Below are 21,492 nucleotides of genomic sequence, written 5' to 3'. Positions count from 1 at the left end.
AATTTAACCTGAATTTGACAACACCCTACGGAATTTTTAGTTACAAATTATTCCATAAGTAAGAGTTAAATATTAACATAGCCAGAGCTTCCTTAACAATAAAATATTTACTTGTTTCCAAAGTAATATATTTGTTTCATCCTAAAGCACCATTTTTAAAGATGTTTTCATGCTTGTTCTATAGAATATACTTGTAATTTTTTGTATGTGCTTTAAACAATACATACTTTTACTTGTTAATATGTTATTTGGACCAAACTTATTTTTTGAATATGTGTCGTAATACATAAAAGATATTTATGAATAGTTGAAGAAATAGATAGGGAAAAATAAGAATAAAATTGGCCATAAACGCTCCAATTTTTACCAATACAAACTGTGGTTTTCTAGTATAACAATTTAATCATTTTATGAGATTAGATATCAATAGTACGGTTTATTGGGAAACATATATTTATATCATTTGTTATTTTTGGCCAATATAACTGAATATTATAAAAAATTATAAAGTCCAATGTTGCATTTTTCATGAAAAAATATAACTCAAATAATGTTCTTTTTGGTCTGTGCTAAAACATAAAGCTCAACACAACAACCAATTAAAGTGTTGGAACACTTTTTATTGCGTAGCTGTACAATTGTAATGTAAAAATCCCCTTCTTTGTTTATTTTATTAACTACAAATATTATATTGCACCCAGGTAAGTAAAATCTCACTTATGACATGATGTTAGGGAATCTTCTTTCGACTAGCACCAAAATAAGAGTAATTTCCATTCAGAAAGTTGATAGCATTATCAAATAATTCCTCAACACTTCAAGATGCAACAAATTTTAACATGTCTGGGTAATTTCACTATTATTTCTTCCTTCTTAATTTTTATCCTCTCCTTTTTGCCCACTTGCATATTATGCACATAACGTGTGGTTGTGCCATACCTGGTGTCAGACGGGATTAAGTTAGTATTGTCTAAATGGTTTCAAAATTAATACATTTTATTCCATTGGTGACTACAAGGCTTGTGATACTAGTCAAGTTTTATTAAGTTTGTAGATAAATTAGTTCTACCCTTTATTATATTTATCAACGTTTTATTATGTTTAATGTGTTTTATTCAGTAATTTACTTTATTTTTAATAATCGTTATTAATATATTCTGAGATTATTGTTGTAAGAAAACTAATTTAAATTATGTTGTTTATTTAGTATGTAATATATATTACTTTGAATAGTCTTTTGTTTATTAAAATTCCTGTGCTTTCTCCTTAAATTCCAAGTTGTTAGTTTCAAAGCATCTAAATTCTTATGCTTTGTAATTTTATCAGCATTTGAATTTTTTTAATGAAGTTTTTGAAAAAAGAGGTGATTAACAAATGAAATAAAGATAAAAACTTGAGGTGTTCACAAACTCTGTGGGTGATAGTATTCATAATTTCAAGCAAACAAGTCCCATAAATATAGATAGAAAAATGTGTTGTTTAGCCGCTATCTGCCTTTTTGTACTTGTATAAAAAATCTATATCTCTAGAACTATTTAAGTAAGCTAAGAAAACTAAATTTGACACATAGATTTGAATAGATAAGAGGAAAAATAGTTTAATTTACATATTAACTAAATTTCGTCTGTTGAAAATATTTAAAGTCAAATAACCAACTATTTGAACAATTTCAATAGAATTCCAATGTTATTGTTTCAATGAAATTCGTCAGTGCATAAGCGGACACGACCACTTTAAAGATATGCTTGAACAAGCCAGGAGCAACAAACAACTGGTAACTCTCAACTGTGACATGTTTGGCACTCCTGGCCTGTAAAGTTTTCTATAGTTGTGTTTTACAAGCAGTTTTTTTTATAACGTTTAATACATTTTTTATTTTATTTTTATCCATTAAGTTTTTTGTGTTGTCTCATATGTCATCAAGTACATTATACAAACTTATTGATACGTGCTCTGAATGTTATTAGAAAACAATGTAAGTTAAATTACTGATACAAAATTGAAGACATAAATGATTATGAAGTTTGAATTAAGAATAAAAACAGTTTATTACATGTAAATAATTCGAATTAACAAAGAAGTAAATGGTAACAGTTTATATTAGATAAATTCTTAATAAACTTGGTGATCAATTTTCTTTATAACCTTTTATTAATTTTCTATAGTAATAAATTTGATAGTTTCTATGAATAAGGCACTTTGATTAATTTATATGGTAATGCCACTTAATATTTGAAATAAATGCAATTCAACTTAAATTGAAATGAAATAAAAATGCACTTATTCTGTATTAAACTGTTAAGTAATAACATACAAACACCAGTAAATTCCTGCCAGGGTTTGTTCAAACACGTGCAAGTCCCTGCAGCTACTTGTACTATATTAATTTATGTTATAATAATACTCAGTTATACATAGTACTATTTATAATACTCAAAATTAAAGTTTATCAGAAATGTTACTTTTATATAACATTAGAAATTGTATTAATGGTAATTAATATTTAAATTTTTAACTTTATAAGTCATCTAAGATAATTGTGCAAGTCTTATGCAGTTGGAATTTTATGTCATTCAAAATTATAAGTGTTTACTATTAATCAACAATTTATACATAAAATCTTCAAAGTTTTGTTCTAAATACAGATATTTAATTGGTCTTACTCAGGAAAAATACAAATCTGGTTAAGTTGCCCAGCACAGTGGATACAGGGAGACCAAATTCTTGTGTTTTGGCTTAACCACCGAGATGAAACCAAGCCTCATCAGTCACGCTAAAAATGGCCAAGCTAAAATGCATTATAAAAAATCTAAACAGGTATAAAAGTTATCATAAACAGCTGGAAATAATTAAACTGTAGGAGAAAAAAGGACTGCTTGTTACAGTAGCATCAATGAAAACGTTGAAAACTCAATATTAATATGTACTTACTCATACTAGCAAAAGAAGTTAAACAATGTTTAGTCATGTTAGCTCCTTCCATAATTCCAATACGTACCAACAATCATTAATAAAATTATTATTCTCTTTTATAGTAGCAAAAACAAATGCATGTTACTAATATCTATCCTAAATGTCTTCAAAAAGGAATGAATTTTGGTTGTCATTTTAAAAACACTTTCAAATGTTTATTTTATGAATCTTTGCCAGATTGAAGATTTAGAATCAGAAGAAACAACAGGAAGTGATTCTATTGATGTGTGGAACATGTAACTTTACAGAAAGCTACAAAACAAAGAGTGGCAATGCTGACCATTGCCATGGCAACCTTCCTCCCACCATTGTTAACACTCATTTGCTACTAAACAGAAGGCCACACCTCCAAATCGCTTAGTTCAAAGCCTCACGTTCCTATCTTAGGTGTTGGTAATGTTTATAACCTACTATCAAATGGCTGTTTGGATTAATGATACTTTACTGTGCTAGGAAAACAAGGTCTTAATCATAAATAACAAAAAGACAAGAATATTTTACAGTCAATTTATTTTCAGATGATACAACTCTGAATCCACATAGTCGTCTTATTTGATCTGCTTTTATAATATAAAATCTGAACTACACTGAGATAACTACTAACTGAAGATCTATTAATTAAAATTATATACAACAGTGATATTGTTTTAAAACTGAAAATCTCAGTTTGGCCACAACTGGGAGACCTTCTGCCTTGAATGATTAGAACTCTCGACGGTGATATTTGTCCGGGTCGAAGTACGATGTGACGACGACTCTGTTGTTGAACTTCCTGCCAGTCAGGGACTGCTGGGCTTTCTGACAGTCCACTATAGAGTTGAATTCCACAAATACCTGGGAACAGAGAAAAAATAGAATAACCACAGAAAGAAATCTTTATTAACTCAGATAAAAACATAACAAAACATACTGTTTTAATGCAAGAACTTCCAATGGATATAACAAGGATTTTGGCATGGAACACTCGTGAGATGAAAAAGGTTGTGTAACATTTTTAGAGTGAAGAAAAATATTAAAAAATTAAATTATAGTACCTTTAAAGGATTTTCTAGCACGAACAATAATTTCTTAGAATAATTAGTTAGTATTTGATCATTCACGGTTTTATGTCCTTTTAATTTCTCAAGGTATCTAGACCTCTTGAGGATCCTCTCTGTGACGAATACAAAATTCATTCCAACTTACGTACTTATACAGGGTGTCCCGTTAATCTCTGGACAAAGGTATACCACATTATTGCTCAGGTTGAGGTTCTCAGCGAATAGCCAACAATACAAAAACTAAATAAATGGCAGCTCTGAAGGTGGGCCATGTCTTGTTACAGTAAATCTGCACTAAATCAGATGAATTCGATTAAATTAAATTTTAAAGTCATTAGATTTGTGAAAAAACCCTCTTTAAACTATTATTCTTGCAATTCATGAGAAAAAAATGCTAGGTTTTAAGATATTCAAAGTTAAAAAGTTTTAATGGCCACCATTTTGAAAATACTACAGATAATTTAATTATATTCTTTACAGTAACTAGCCTTGATATCATAAACATTTGAGCCAAATTTGGTATAATTTAATTTATTACTTTTTAAGATATTAATTTTTTGAACAAAACACATACAGACAAGAAAATAAGCACCAGAGACCCATGTTCATATAGTGAAATGTGTTTGTCTTGACCTGAGCAATAACATGGTGTACCTTTGTCCAGAGAGTTACGGAACACCCTGTATAGACATACACTTGGCAAAATATAATACATTTTCCCTTAACAACCTGCTATGGCTGCTTACTTTAAGCCTAAACTGAATAGTTTTTTAATGAAAATTACACTTTCTTAAAGGTAAACAATAAAATGACTAACTATGAAATTTTAAATGCACATAAAAAAAACATTAACAAAATTAGTTATTTCTAACCTGTCTCTCATACCACAGTGATAATTTGAGAAAATTTTAAGAATACAATGAATAAAACAAGTACACTGTATAATACATGACTTGCAAAAGAGTACACCTGACAATATAATGAAGGGAAAGAGAAGAAGTCAAAGATCTAGAGAGTTGCTTGGAGAGAGTAAAGGAATAAGTACGGAGAAAAAGAGAAAGATAGAACATGCTAGAGAGGACTTTGAGCCAAGAAGACTGTGAAACTGGAAACTCCTGATTGAGTAAGTAAATGAGTAGAAACAGTTTATTGATAACAAAATATTTTGCATGTAGCATAAAACTGAACTAATACTTCATGTAATACCATGCCAAATTAACTAAAATAATTAAAATTACTATTGTCTAATAAATGACAATTGTTTTGTGTTTTTATCTTCTAGTAGTCAATCTAAAAATATACAAGTTTATGTTATTTTGTTTCATATGCATTGTTATCAACAAAACTAAAAAAATGTTAACTTTAAACTACATAACATTTTATAGTAAGGTGTTAGTAAATACCATTGTATGTACATCTAAACTATTTTAAATTAACCACAAAAAGCCAATACATGTTTTAATGGACACAAAATGAACACACTTTAAGGTACAAGAAGTGTACACAACTGAGTACCAAGAGACAATATGTACCTGCATTTTACTGTAATTTTGTAATAGTTTAATGTTATTTAGTATATGGTCATATTTAGAGTATGTAAGATATAAAAAGAAGAGTTAAAAATAGCTTTTAATGGATAAGTAATTCTCTCTGAGACTGTTACCTTGCCACAGCCAGGGACGTCTACGCCTTCTATTGGCCGGGGAATCTCTAATGAGCGCACTATTCCATATTTGTTGCACTCCTCCCTGATATCTTCTAAGATGTCTTCATACTCCTCCTCGTCTTTCAGCTCTTCAGGGGTAACCATGTTCAACAGACACAGCACCTGCAATATCACCCCCCCAATGTAGTATTTCAAGAAATTTAGAAATAACATACAACTTTTATGTGACAAGTTACTCTACAAGACTGCAAGGCAATGCAAAGTGAACAGAACTAGAATTCTCTCTACTGGTCAAGAAATAATGCAAGTCAACTGATAAGTTGTTGTTACCTACTTTATTGTAAAATACAATGGGAATTGGGAATTAATCTTGGACAAAAAAAGATCCTGTATATCAATGTCCTAACAAAATGCATACAAACAAACTCTTTGTTTGTCTGTGGTTATTTTATAATATACAATAATGATTTATTAACCCTTTGCACTCCGACGTCCGAAATATCGGACATCGTTGTTTGGGCCAAAACCTCGGACGTCCGAAATGTCGGACGTTTGCTAAATCCTTTATACTGGCTTTATAAATTATCCAAATGTGGTAAATTTGCGATATACGCAAGCTGGATAGTTGTTGGATGTAAAAACGTAGTAAACCTTTATACTTCTTGGTGGTGATTTTGCAGTTTTACATTGTGTTCTAGAGGTTTGTCAACTTCACCTTTGTTCGTCAGCTGATTTGATCCCAACTTCAACAGCTGGGATCAGTATCAGTTCTGTTACTCTTCATGGTTTTGTTTAGTTTGATAAGTTATTTCAGTCAATAAGGTTATTGTAGTATCACTAGATAAAGGAATACAACATTTTCCAATATATAATTTTTTATTTTGTGCAAGGCCTTTCTGAATCAAAGATTCCATCATCAGGCACTTCACAAATTATCAAATGTTTACATGATCTAGTGATACTACAATACACCGTTTTTCCAATGCTCCAAGATTCTACAATAAGGTTATGTTGACTAAGTGATATTTTTGTCAGTAACATATCAGATTCGGAATCATCTGACGATGCCAAAAGTGAAAGTGAGGGAGGTATTACGGTACTTTGGTATTATACCGGCCACACCCAGACATGAATCGTTATTTGACATTTTGCTTCTACTGATTACTAGATTAGCGTAGAACAATATTTCGTCGATATAAAACAGGAATTGTCTTATCGAAAACCCCTCCCCATCCTCAGACAGAGGTCAAAGTCGAGCGGTCTAGTAGATAACGTGATTGCAGAGTCTCGCCGCCCGTTCAACTTGTGCGTCGCTTTGTTATACTTCCGTGTTTTACCCCTACATTCCTCCAAACACAAAAATTCAACAAAAACAAACATTACCAAACAAAAACTAAACTCTTTATTGAAAAAAACACACAAAACTTGTTTTTATTCTTGATCACACTCCGCCACCTAAAATGCGAGTGCCTCCGGCCTCTCGGTGCTGCCGAAGCCCGTGCTGATTCAACGAAAGAAAAACATCCCTCGAGATAGTACCTATCAGTAAAATATCAAATATCAAATCTAGAGGGGCTGATTAGAAATATAAATTGAATTGTAATGGAAAGGCAATTATGTACCGTGAAAAAAAACTTAAATAATCATGTGATGCCGTGCAGCCTGCTGTAATCGGGATTCTTGAGTAAGATAACAGCGACTACAATACCGATCACAATACCTGGAAATGCTTGTTGATTGATGGAATGTTAGTTCTGTTACTCAACTACATCATTTTATAACGGTCTAAGTTCATTGAAAAAGGTTTAAGCGACGGAATCTGACCCCATTAATAATCGTTGTAAGTTTGTAATTTTGTAATTAAAAAGTTGTTTTTTCGTTCTATCATGTTTGTTTCTATAAATTTATATTTCTGTGTTCTTCATACTGGTGTGGTCGGTATAATCCCAAAGTACCGGTATTACGGGCATAAAAAGGTATAAAAAAGTAAACATTCAATCAATTGACAAATAACTCACTATTTGGGGAAATTATCGGAAATTACAAAACTGGCTACAACATTTTTGTTTATAGAGGTAAGTTTATGAAATTTTATGTGCATGTTTAAAACTATGTAAGGAACCTAGAAATAATAATAGTTTATATAATGTCAATGCAATATTATTTCCAGTTATAACAGCTAAAAGTTAACTTTTGTAAAAATTTTTGCAAAAGTTTTTTTTATAAGTAAAAAAAGGTATTAAAAAAGGTAATTACACATATATATTTTTTTACAATATAGAATTTTATGAGAAATAAAACAAAACCAAAATTATAACTCTATCTGCTAAAATAAAAAAGTTACAACTTTTTAACAAAACCTTTACAAAATTGATAAAAAGGGCTCCGAGGTTTTCGCCAGTACTTGTTCAATAGAAGCCCGAGTTTTTGGTAGTGACCAAAAATTTTACTCTCAAGTGCAAAGGGTTAAAGTGACAGTTAAATTTGGAATTTTTATAACTCAAAAAAATATTTTTTTATTTTGTAAATTTGAAAACAATTTCTAATCAGTATAAAAGTTTACAAAAGTTGCAACTTTTAAGACACGGATAAACCCACTAACACAAACACAGGTAAAATTAATATAATTTGGTACACTTTTGAGTTTGCATACATTTCTAAGTATTACAGGAAACAAAATTTGTTATAAAGTTCCATTCTTTTCAAAATGAAATACAATAGCTATGTATACCTCAGTGGCTGGACCGGAAGTGCCTACAAGGTTGAGACCTGGCACCTGTATAGTAACTGGTAGCTGTTGTCCCAGCACTGCATTCTTGGCCCCAACACTGGCTCGCTGTACTATCAGTTTCTTGTCTCCCAACTGCATTCCATTCAATCCAGCTATTGCCTATAACATTCACCATTGTATGCAATCATCACCAGTTAATTGTAAATAGATTACTACACTAACTAGTCAGCAAATGCTTTGGTAAAGTACAAATGGATTCCTTTTCAACAGAGAAAAATATCAAGCTGATCCTTAAGACCAAAATGACGAAGTTATTTGTTTTCCTCAATGGCCATTGTATTTTATATATACCACCAAATATTGCCCACCAACTCTGATATAATATTAATAGCAAAACTTTCAAAGAAATCTTTGAATACAATCATCAAAATCAAATAAGATTTACACTAATGTATATAATTTTCTCTAATTTAATTTGTGATCATAAAATAAGTCTTTGCTTCCATTTTTCTTATCTCAAAATCAAAGATACTCCTCACACATACTAAATATGAAATGGGCTGTAAGTTAAAAGAAACATCTTTTGTTGCCTCAAACTCGGAAGTGGGTAAAGAGATTAGAGGTTCTCTACACTACAACACAATACAATAATTCATCCAAAGACCTGTATTAAGGTACGGCTACACTGGTGCGGGACAGTCATGATCCAGTTCCTGGAAATTCACAAGTAGTATTTATAAGCAAGAAATAAGAGGTGGAAACTTGATATGCCACACCGATGCGGGATTCAGTACACCTGTGTCAGCCATTGCGACAGTGTGAGTGTTACATTACATTTACCAGCATATTGCTATTACATTAATTTACGGTTGCTTTTTAGTTTTTTAGATTTTTTAAATTTTTGTTTTATGTTGGTGTTGTGCAAATTACAATGTCATTGCTGGATGCAGAGAAAGCTCTGCCATTGCTTGTTGTGATACAATAAAAGCAACCAAAAAAAAGGTGGGTACATGAAATCAACAAAAAAAGGCTTCAAGTTGGGGAATACCACCCTCTAATGTCTCAGTTGAGGAGGGATGACAAAAAGATTTTACATTTATTTTTATTGATTAAATTTCTATTTACTCTCAGATTTGGTCCTTCTTGCTGTTGTTCTTGTAATCACAATTGGTTAGACAATAGAGCACTGGGTACGTAAATACCACTTCCAAAAGATGTTCTGTCAGGCATGGCATGGTGACCGATACATGTGTACGCAACAAGTGACAGACGGACTAACTAGATCAGGGATTCTCTGCACATCCAGCTCCCAAAACGCAGGAGCAGTCTCCTGCGTTTTGCCGCTTCCACCTCTGACCTGCAAGCCTTGCCAGTGTGGGTAGTTCTAAGAATACAAATCTTAAGACCGTTACGCTCCTGCACCGGTGTGGACAGGGCTTTATTCTGTCACACCTATTACTGCAGTGTCCTTTAACCCTCTCCCGGGCAAACGCCTCGGCAGGGCGCCTGGCGCTAAAGTCCAAACGCCTCCAACTGCTTTATCAACGCCCTCTGCTTTGTGCTGCTGTCTTACGATTGTTTGGGGAACTAATACTGGAAATATCTATTGGCAGTATCATTGTTGCCTTGTTTATTCATAGTTTTATGACTAGGGACGCTATCTAGGATTAATAATTTGAAACGATTCATTCATTACTTCATTGACGGTGATCTTGTTGTTTAGTAGTACAATTCTTTCTGACTTGTGCTGCTATTTTACATAATTTGATGAACTATTTGGGACTTTTTATAACCACTTATTTACTGAAATCATTTCGTTAATTGTTTTCGCAGTCTTTACACTTGGTTCTGTACTTCATAAATGGCAGGTTCAAGATGCTTGCGTGATAGCGAAATTGATCGCATTTTTGACAATGAAGTGGATGATGAAGGTGATGGTTTCAGTGACGATAAAAGTTCCATGAATAGCGATGTATTTAGTGATGAGGAAATTCACCATTCTAACCAAGAAGATAGGGACACTGATGACTCGCCACGTGATCCGGCGCTGCCTCGCGCCGACGGCACCGCGACCCACCATTGCCTCGCGCCTCTGGTACCGCCACTTGGGTCCCGCCTGTCTGGTCTAGACAAAGATAACACTAGACAAAGTCTTAGTGTTATCTTAATTTTTATATTTATAACCCTTTATAAATAATAATTTATACAACGATTAAAACAAGATTTTTCATGTAAGTTTGACTTTTTGTTTGATTTTAATTTACCTCATAAGGTTATTTTTTTAAATAAATACCACGTTATTATAGAGGATTTAATCATCTTTGTAACAATGTACAATAAATAATAGTTTTATTAAAATAAAGTTCTTAACGTAGTAAAAACGCGAATAAGTGTGCCCTCGCGGCAGAGCGGGCGATTTAATTCAGCCCAGTAGCGCCAAAAGCGCGTCGCGGTAATTCGACCGGGAGAGGGTTAATACCTATACAAAATGCTTTAATAAAGTTTTAGTTGATCTACATGAGAATGTCTCACTTAATATATGGTGGAATCTGTCATTGTTCGCAATTTTTGTTCTGTTATTGTTGTTGATAAAAATTTTTAATAGGTAGTTTACTGTCAAGCTTGTCACCTTTGGAATGCTCTCCCTGATAATAATAGAAGTATTGAGGGTCGTGCGTGCTTTGGGGTGAGGGTCAGGGACTTGCTCCTGGGGAGCCTGTGGGGGTTTCGGGGGTGGTCCTTTCGGCGCACCTGAGGTTAGACAATGTGTTTGGAGTGGTTGAATATTTTATTGTTTTTTTATTTTATTTTCTCTTTTAAAATGTTAGCTTCTTTTCTTTATCTCTTATTAAGAATTATATTTTTAAGTTCATGAGTATTTAATGTGAAGCAATTTTGTTAACTTTTCTTATAATATATATATATATATATATATATATATATATATAATATTTGTAGAAATATACAATTTAATAAGTTAAATAAGTCTTATTCCAAGTGGGAATAGACTGATTAGTATACAAACGACCATAAAAGAATTGAGTTTCCTTAATATTCAGGATGTACCATTACGTTATTTTCCCTACCGAATGATGTTGAGGAATGTTTACATACATAAAATATTCAAAACTTGCTAGCTTCATTTAAAACTGGTGGAACAAGGTCCAGCTTTCACTCGATTTGATGACATATTTTATCATGTTGTTAAATAATCACAAAGTTAGCATTGTTTACATCCTTCGTTATTGTAAACACGCTGTATTGAGTAAACTTGCATTTTATAGAACATACATTACAATCAACAGAATTATTGAAATTTGTGTATATCATTAATAGTATGACCTCCACTTGTCACCTTTAAATGAATTAAGATTTAGCTTTATAAATTGATTACATTTTTCAACAGTTTCTGCCTTAACTCAGAAACTTTCAATACATTTTTTCCAAAATGACAGACACTTCATAAGGATTTTGCAAAAATTCTTTTGGAAAAAAAAATCACTGCTTATTTATCTTTTAAACCACAAATATTAAATATCAGTGTCTTTAGTCCCTCAGAGATCATGCAGTGTACAAACCACCGTGAGATATATATATATATAATATTTGTGTTTATTTCAATAAACAGTGAATCGCAAAAAGTACTTGCTCCGCCGGGACTCGAACCCGGATCTCTCACTTGCCGGGTGAATGTGCTACCATTACACCACAGAGCCCTCACTTTTTACGATTCAATTATTTTGTATTTGGCCGTTTCTTTCACATATGTGTTTAAATAACCAAACTAACATATGATCGGAAGACCAAATACCTGTCAAATGACTTTTATTTACATTCATTAAATTTGTATAAATGGCAATAGCCGAATTTAATTTATTTTAATAAACATTGAATCGCAAAAAGTACTTGCTCTGCCAATATATATATATCTATATTTATGCACGTAAACAGTTAGATTTTACCCACAAGCCCCCCCCCCCCTTTCAGCACATCTCTCCCTACATCTCTCACTCCACTCATTTAATAAATAAGAGCCATTTTAGCTGAAGGCCACTGCTAAGATGTGTCAATGTTTTAGTGGTGCAGTCCATTGTACTCGACTCGACCAAAAATGTAACTGTCTGTACGCCATATGACTACAACTGTGGCAGTTAAATTTTGATTTTTCTTATTGTAGTAATTTTTTAATTTTTGTATTGCCGTGATTTTTTATTAATTATAGATGGATGACGATGAGTGGAGATGTTTACTTGATAAACTAAGTGTGAAGAAGGTAGAAAAAGAAGTAGAGCATGTAGCAGAAGAAGACAACAAACAATGATAATAATCGTACAAAAAGTATTGAAAGAGAAGTAACTGACTAATCTCAGAAATGTCTCTAGAAAATCAATCAGAAAGAGAAGAACCTGTGGAGGAAAACTTTATTTCTGAAAAGGACCTGGATATTAGGTGGAATGCTTATATGAATGTTGCCTTGTTGCAGAGTTCGACTTCATAACATTATTCGTGATGAATGGCTTAGTGTTTGCCTTCCACGTCAAAAGGAATTACAGCTGCAAAACAACCTCTTGAAAGCTGGAAATTATTAATGTTCAACCTTTGTTATTTGTTTTTTCATATGAAGGGAACTGTTTTTATTATTTTACTAGCAGGTTTTTCCCCCATGGGGCGGCCTACTGCCATGCACTTAAGCCTCAAGGGCTTTTTGCGCACCCCGGAAACACACCATGAGGCCTACCAGTCTATGATTTCAGCAGTTCCACAAACCACCGAAAACAACCTATCAGGTCCTCCTGGAGAAATTCACCACCCTTGTCCAAACTACCAAAAATGGCATACCGCTCCCTTGCTATTGAAGGGCAGTCAAATAGCAGGTGCTCAGCAGTTTCATCCTGCTCATCATACATTCTACAGAGCGGATCCTCCTGAAGGATACAGACTCTGTGAAGATGGTTCCTCAGGTGACCATACCCCATGATAAGACCAATAACCCGAGAATGCATTGATCTATTTAACCTGTTGAGTCCCGGGTTATGGCAGCACAGGGGCATCTGCTGGCCCGGGTTTTTTCTGGCACTTGGTTACTACTTTGCATTATAGTTATTTTTTTGCATCTGCATAATCATATACTCATAAGTTTTATTTTTATGTTTATTTATTTCATATTATTGATATTTCTAAATTCAAATATACATATTTAAATTTATATATATATATATATATATATATATATATATTTTGATTCCAAGTGTAAGTTTATTTTTTATAAATCAATAAGACTAGGATAAACAAACTAGGAAAAAATCTAGGTTTGTAGATTCCTTACTTATTCCAGAATCAGCATTTATTCCAGATTTTGAGCTGTCAAATGGAAATATGTGCGGAATAAAGTTGGTATCATTCACCCAGGGATAGGTAATTGGAGGTAGCTTTCTACGTTTGGGGTTAGGCCTACATTCAGTTCCTTCATTACCAGTAAAGTCATTTCTGGGATTATAATTTTGAACTACCTCGTTTATTACCAAGTCAACACTATCCAAAGTAGGCTTATTTGGACGATTATTAGAATAAACAGTATCACCTGATGGTCCTGGTACTGGTTCATCGAGATAACCTAAATCGTGGTTGAAGTCTGCATCACGAACTAGTTCACTAAAAATAAAATCACCACTTCTTACACGACTGAAAATATCCACATCACTTTCGTCGTCACTATCAGATAGTTCACTAAACTCACTGCCCAATAATTCATTAATATCTTGATCAAACAACTCATGCTTACGCGAAGCCATAATTATTGTGTACAAACAACAGCAACCGGCTGAAACGCCTCGACGTTTAGAGTAAAAACAGGCTGCGAAGTATCGTAGCGCGAAACAAAATATACCTCACGAGAAAGCCAGTGTTCTCCCGAGTAACCCGGTATATTGAACGTCATTTAATTTAGCGAATTGAGTTGAAGAAAACGCAAAAATAAAACGCTCTGCACGCGGCCGCAACAGTGCGGCAACGGGCCACGACTGCACACTTGCCTCAGTCGCAACTGTGCGGCTACGGGATCCAACAGGTTAATGAGAGAAGGTCTGACGCCACCCTGGAGGAAGGACTGTAATATCATTCTGCTCATTCTCAAGCCTGGATGCAACCTCCACCTTATCTCATGCTCCACGCGAACCCATTTCGAGACAGCCCTAGAGGATTCACACCGCAGAACGGTTGAGGGCCCGTCATAATTGACTCCGAGCATTATGCTCGGTTGGCCAGGGCATCAGCTCTTTCGTTCCCAGGGATCCACCCATGACCAGGAACCCAACAAATGGTCACACTGTTGATTCTGGCAAGGAAGGAAACAGCATGATAGCCATCAGCGCTGCCTGACTGTCAGCGTGAAAATATTAATCGTCTTGCTTCTTAGTTTATATAGTATTTTCAACTCTACATAAAATTGGTAATCAAAGAATTATAATAGTTGATATAGTAGAAATCTTATCATAATTAATTTAATATGTATCATTATATTATTTCATTGTTAATACTTTACGAAAATATCTACACTATCTACCATTTCTCTTCATTACCCATGTTCTTACTTTTTGTCTTTTGTGCCTTATACACGGATTGAAATCTCCATTAGCCAGCCCACCTCATCCTCATTTTCAACTCTCATCATTCTCCTTTATACCTCTCTCGTTCTCCTGTGGTTTACCCTTTGATGAGCATCATTGTGTGTGTGTGTGATGAAGTAAATTATCTTGACTTAAACATAGACTATTAAGAACACATCAAACATTTAGTGTGGAAGTTACTCTTGAACCAAAGACTCCTCGTTTGGCTGTGCTTGTGATAGAACACTTCCATTGATGAATGACTTCATTTGGCACATTCCATGAAATTTCTGTATGTTCCTGCAACCTGTACTTTATCTTATCCCCTTAAACTGTCAGAAGTTGGAGATCCCCAACCTGTTTAAAATAATTGTTGACTATTTTTTGTTTTAATTCTTCTCTATACACAAAAAGAACAAGGTTAAACCTCAAACTATTTTACACCCTTATTTTTTGTTGAGCATAATGAGATATTTCAATTTAAGATATAATTAATACACATTCATTATATTACACTATTAAGTTCTTCTTCATAAGTTTATACTTCTCTAATATTTAAACAAGTACATTACCTTTTGAGTTTTTATTTCTGAAAAAAAAAAAAAAAATAAAAATAAAAAAAAATAAAACAATAGTGATTGGATGAGTATTAATTATATTAAAATAATACAACTTCCATACTTCTACAACAAAAAATACGGTTGTAAAGTGTTTAAATTTAACATTCTATGTGATTAAAATTTAAATGCTACCAGTACAGCAGCTTTTAATACTTTTACTTACCTTAAGTAATTTTAAGTTCAGCTAACTGACAACATAAGTAATTATTTATAAGCTTACATTTACAAATTGTGAATGAGCAAGCAAAAATAAATATTACTGAATATGAATAGATGATCGAATAAAGAGAAGAAGAAGAATTTAGGAAACATTTGACTTGGCTTCAGCATTTGTAATGAAAAACAAAAATCTAATATTTCAAACCTAAGTTAATAGTATAACTCACCTGATCGGTCATAATGACATCATAATATTCGCAGAATGCATAGCCCTTGCTGAGTCCAGTTGCTGAGTCCTTCACAAGATTGAAGGCTCGAAGACATCCAAATGACATAAGAAGCTCCTTCACCTAAAGAACAGATAAAAGTTTAAAATAAGCCAAAATTTTTTACTGCCTATTTGCGGTAAAATCTTGACTTCATAAGATTTCTTGAAAGAATTAAAAATCACTTTAAATCAAATGTTGAGCGAGATTGTAAATAAAACTAAGAGTTAGATATCATTAAAAAAAAATTAGATGTAACTATTTCATTGCTTTAAATCATTTAGATGTACTGTACTTTACAGAAAAAGATGAGCTAAACTAAAAATTCTATAATTCACTGTAAATTGTAATAAAAAATTAATTAATTTTGTTATGCCTTGATATTTTAAGATGGATTAGTTATAAAAGATTTACTTATGAATTAAAAACAAATTTAAACTAGAATAAATTATAGTTTCGAGGGAGCAGGTCTATATTTCATCTCACCTGAATCTATTTTGCTGCAGTCAATACAAATTAATAAGCAAGATATTACGTATGTGGTTGATAATAAGGAATTAAACAATTAATTGGCAAACCATGGCTTACCTGTCACTTACAGTCAACCTATTCTCAAACAAAAATAATCAAATTAAATCTCTTACCTGAAAAGTCAGAAGGCGTTCAGGAGTGCTGGTGTTGGTTTAATGATGTGTTGATTATTGATATTCTTTGATTGACTTTTACTATTTGTTTGGAAAAAACTCAATTTATTGTCCATTAACACATCTCAGTTAATCAGTTAACTGTCTTAACTTGGACAGTTTATTTTCAATGGAATACTCAACCCTCCTCCTGGTCAACAACCCATTTAGTGTCAGACTTTGGTTTGTCACAATATTGATGGACGTGGTTAATTGTACACGCATGAAACCATTAACCATCTGGTGGCATTTCACTGCCATTACTGGATGTTACGTAATAGTGCTTAAAAATAGATGCTTTTCAATGTGTTGTTTAGTTATGTTAGATATCTTTTGTATTCTTTGAGAAAAATTTGTTATTTTAAAGATTTTTTTACACAAAAACTTTGACACCAAAATTGCAATATTTACACACGACCAATACTTTCTATTCAGGCCATCCAATGTACATAAAACATCTACAATGGTATATTTATATGGTCGAACAATCTCTACTTCATTACAACTTTTTTGATATGGTCTCGACTGAAGAAATACTCTAGTAAAAAACTGTAGTGTTGCTTCTTTTCTACAACATTAAACCAACGACTTCCCACGCCTTTGTTTGTGGCACTGCAAAACCTGTAGAACCTGGTCGTAACTGAGTCCAGTAAAAATTAATTGTACTTGCCTATAGCGGGCGTAGCTCCTGAGGCTTTCATTGATTTAGACGTGTCGACAAGACGACTGACTGACATAATACCCACGATACCTTGGCTATGACAAAACGGGGGAAAAAGCAGAGGCACAGATATCAGTCTTTTGTGATACGGATATAAAGAAAAAATATATCTAAGTCCTCAGGCCCAAGCCAGCACATTTTGAAAATGTTTCAACCTCTAATTACTGTTTTTAAAGGAAAATATATTTGAATTATAAAGTAAAACTGAGATCTACCTTTAATTGAAGAATTAACAGAAAAATGTAACAACAGTTAGTTTGATAACCTATCAAATTAATCATAAATATTTTTGTGGATAACCTTAAAACTAAAAAGACAAAATACTATCAAAACAAATTTGCCATAATGCAGATACAATATATGAAAATTTAAAGTTAACTTTTCACATTTTTGACTTATAAAAAAAATTAATAGGCTTACTTTATTACTATTTTGTTCAAATTCTTTAATTTACTGTTTTCAAATGATGTGGCTTGGACAGAGAAAGGCTGGATATTTTACACTAACTGTATAAAACCTGTAATGGCATCAGTTAAACTGGAAACGTTTTCCTGTAAAGAAAATTTCACTCCGACTTTGGATCCTGGTAGCTATAAAAAATCTGGTCTGAAATAAATTGAGAAATCGCCCAGTGAGCTGGACCGATAGGCTGAAAAACATGAAGCAGACGCTTCGAAAAAGATGTACTGCTGTAAAAAGTTTACCGAAAGGACAGGGCTGTAAAAAAATTGCTGAAAACAATATATATTTTGGACCGCGTCACCTAAAAATGAAACCGGAGCATCATAGGGCAGAGTGGGGACCCGCTGAAATCCCTACATCCAAAAGAAAAAAATACAAAATTGATTTAAATACTTTAAAAATTATTATTCTTCACTGGAGATCTTGTTGAAATAGACGGAATTCCTCTCTGAAATAACTGGAAAGTGATAATACACTTTGGCTATTGAAACATTAGAGAGAACTTCTAGAATTCAATGAGATAGCATACAATGTTTGTTAGATATAGCCAACATGGAATTTACTATCAAACCCTACAGTTTCCAATGATTTATGATTAATTCTTTTAGAAAGGACTGAGAAAATCCCTTTTGGAAGCAAATGTGTAATTCCTGTAAATGAGATACACCCAGATGTCTGGTATTGACAGTGGTCCACTGAAGACTATGCTGAAACGACAACTAGAGACAGGGCCCCCACTCCGCCCTTGCCTCTGCCTGATACTGTCCTCTGGCCTCTGCCTCTGCTGGGATCGTCCCCCCTCCAGCCCAACCTTGTGTGACCACAGAGGTATTAACTAGCAATGAACATATTTACAATTAATACTTAATGTAACAGATATTTTTTTTCATGTTTTCTAAAGCACATTCCAGAGGTGAAATAGAACTCTTTTTCGTAACATCTGTTTCCAACACATTCCTTTAAGCCAAAGCGTCTCCAAAATATGAACAAATGTCATACATTTAAATATTACTAAATCGTTTGGGAAAATATTGCAAAATTTGAGGTTTTTAAGTATTTAGTTATGAATAATTCATTTTTGACATCCTTTTGAGTTTAATAACACGCAGAATATCTACAACTGCAAGGACACTTAGTTTTCACATAAAATGGAGGATGTAAGGATGTTTTGGAAGAAATATGAATATTTTATTCTGTATGCTAAATTTACATTCATTTAATAAATATGGCTATCCCATTGCATTGTACTTGAAATATGAATGGGGTAATGTACATTGTGGTGTTACAATCTACCATTAAAAAACCAAGTTTCCCTAAAACCAGAGTTTCTAGTGGTAGTGTAACTACCAAAATGAAAAGCCAAGAAAATCTCATGGCATTGAAGCTACCACTACAAGGAACCTCTTTTATAAAGCATACTCTGATTAAATACCATCAGAATTATTAAAAATATAATTTCAATATTTTGAAAGATCTAGCTACAAAAGAATGTATAAACTCTTAGAAAAAGAATGTTTCAATTTGACACATAGACTAATTGCTATAGAATTATCAGTGACTTCAGAAACAAGAGAAATAATATCCAAGATTACAAGAAATGTTATCATAGACTGATTTATGTTTCACGATGACAAAAATGAATAAACAAAAGTATAGATAGTGTAATAAAGTACAGCCTGAAATTCCCAAGAGGATTTTTTAAAAGGTTTATACAAATGAATTTATAAAATATAGATTGACCATTTTTATACCTCATCAAATTGTACTTTAAAGAAAATTAATTTTAATATTCGAGACCACCTAAAGACTTTTACTTGAACTGAAAGTGTAATTATACTATAGTAAAATCTACAGTGCCACATATAGAATATAATTTGTTTAAATAAACTACAACAGAAAGCCTAAAAGAAAAAGATCTCAACACACAAGGCCAGGAGCTGAAGGGGAGACCGACCGGGCTAAATAAAAAGAAGGCAAGCAAGATGAACTGGGGCTTACCTGATCCTCATTCAAATAGTTGGGCAAACCTCCGATAAAGATCTTGTGTGGAGAGTCTGGGACCACTGTGCTGATAACACCAGCTGAAATATAATGTGGAATGTTATTACATTTATCATTCATAAGGCTTATTGTTTAACAAAATTACCCATAAATTCAGTTAGCTCAAGTGTTACTACGAGGTCTATCCAGAAAGTAACAAAGGTTTAGAAATAAAAAATTAACCAACTGAGAAGGAAACAGGATTTTTCCAGACATTTGCCATCGTTTAGTGAAACAAAAAATTCCTTCACAATCCTTCCATCGTCAAAAATAAACCAAGTAAATAACCAACTGAAATAGAACATTTTATTATATACATTTAAACACTACACTCATAGCTACATTAAATAGCTAGGCTATTTTTCAACACAATCCCCGTTCAAATTGTGACATTTATCACAACATGAAACAAGTTTTTCTATTCCAGCTTTTTAGAAATCTTCCGTCTGAGATCTTAACCACTGATTAAAGACAGTGTGAGGTTCAGCGTCACTATCAAAATTAATATCCCTTTCTTTGTTTTAGCCTATGTAGGGGAGACTGGGGGAATTCCACGCACTTAAGGAAGGACACATTTTTCTGATCATATTTTACCTGAATTAGTCTCCACAATATATTTTCTTAAGCGTAATATACATTAGCTTCTATATAAAAATTCCACTAAGCTGTAAATGTTATATTTATAGAATGAAAAATTTCTAACTAATGCCTTGTATGTGCACGGCATTCCACATGTCGTTGGGTAATACCGTGCAGGGGTTGGGGTAATTTTGACCATGTATTTTTGAGTGTTAAAAATAAAATTAAGCACCAAAAATAGTTTGACATGTTTTATTTAAGAAGCTAATAAGTTTATTTTGACAAAAACATAAACTAGATTGGTGTTATAGTTGAGAAGTATAATTTATAACAATTATTTGCACAATGTTTGTGTCTCCGCTTTTTTATTATGCACATATCGCATTTATAGTTTTCAGGACTATCCCAGCCACTACACTTGGAGTGTGTCCAGAATCCACATTTGAAGCATCGGAACCACTGTTCAATATCTCTTCCAAATTCGTCATAGAAAATGCATTTTTTTTGTTATTTTTATCACTGAATGTCATAACAATGTCATCAAACTCATTGGTATCATATATTCCATTCAATGATAACTCGGACTCGTCTGTTTCAGAAAGGGTTGAAGCTTTTTTTGCTTCTTGTGTAGATGGTTCAGCCTATCTTCCTTGATAAAACACAACTTTCGCTTTGTCATGATTTGGTAGATACTTCTTTTTGTTCAGCTTCTTTTTTTTGCCGAACTTCTTTCTGCAGATTCTTTTCCTCATTATATTTCTTCTTTTCTTCCAAACTCATCTTAACGGGAGTCCAGGTAAGTATTTCCAAGTGCATTTTTTTTGTGTCCTTCTTATTTTTATCTGAGGAGCTACTTCCTTGAATGGTACAAATTCAGTACAATTTGTTGAAGTATAAACAACGGGTGAGGCAACAGAGCACATGCCTGTAAAGGAAGATTTAGCAAT

General features: G+C 32.9%; 1 protein-coding gene across 1 annotated transcript in view; it reads right to left on the bottom strand.

Moving 5' to 3' along the window:
• Positions 1 to 3,466: 3,466 nt before the first annotated feature.
• Positions 3,467 to 21,492, bottom strand: part of LOC124353942 (splicing factor U2AF 50 kDa subunit) — a 41,572-nt gene continuing 23,546 nt past the window's right edge. Inside the window, exons 6-10 of the mRNA XM_046804016.1 lie at positions 19,925 to 20,007; positions 16,022 to 16,144; positions 8,411 to 8,569; positions 5,677 to 5,841; positions 3,467 to 3,807 (exon numbers count right to left, since the gene is read on the bottom strand). Coding sequence (XP_046659972.1) covers positions 3,676 to 3,807; positions 5,677 to 5,841; positions 8,411 to 8,569; positions 16,022 to 16,144; positions 19,925 to 20,007 — 662 coding nt within the window. The 3' untranslated portion in view covers positions 3,467 to 3,675. The remainder of the gene's footprint in view (positions 3,808 to 5,676; positions 5,842 to 8,410; positions 8,570 to 16,021; positions 16,145 to 19,924; positions 20,008 to 21,492) is intronic.

Source organism: Homalodisca vitripennis, chromosome 2 (genome assembly GCF_021130785.1).
Source record: "Homalodisca vitripennis isolate AUS2020 chromosome 2, UT_GWSS_2.1, whole genome shotgun sequence".
Taxonomy (NCBI): Eukaryota; Metazoa; Arthropoda; class Insecta; order Hemiptera; family Cicadellidae; genus Homalodisca; species Homalodisca vitripennis.
The sequence above is the reverse complement of the archived record's forward strand: the minus strand, read 5'-3'. Positions and strand labels throughout refer to the sequence as shown.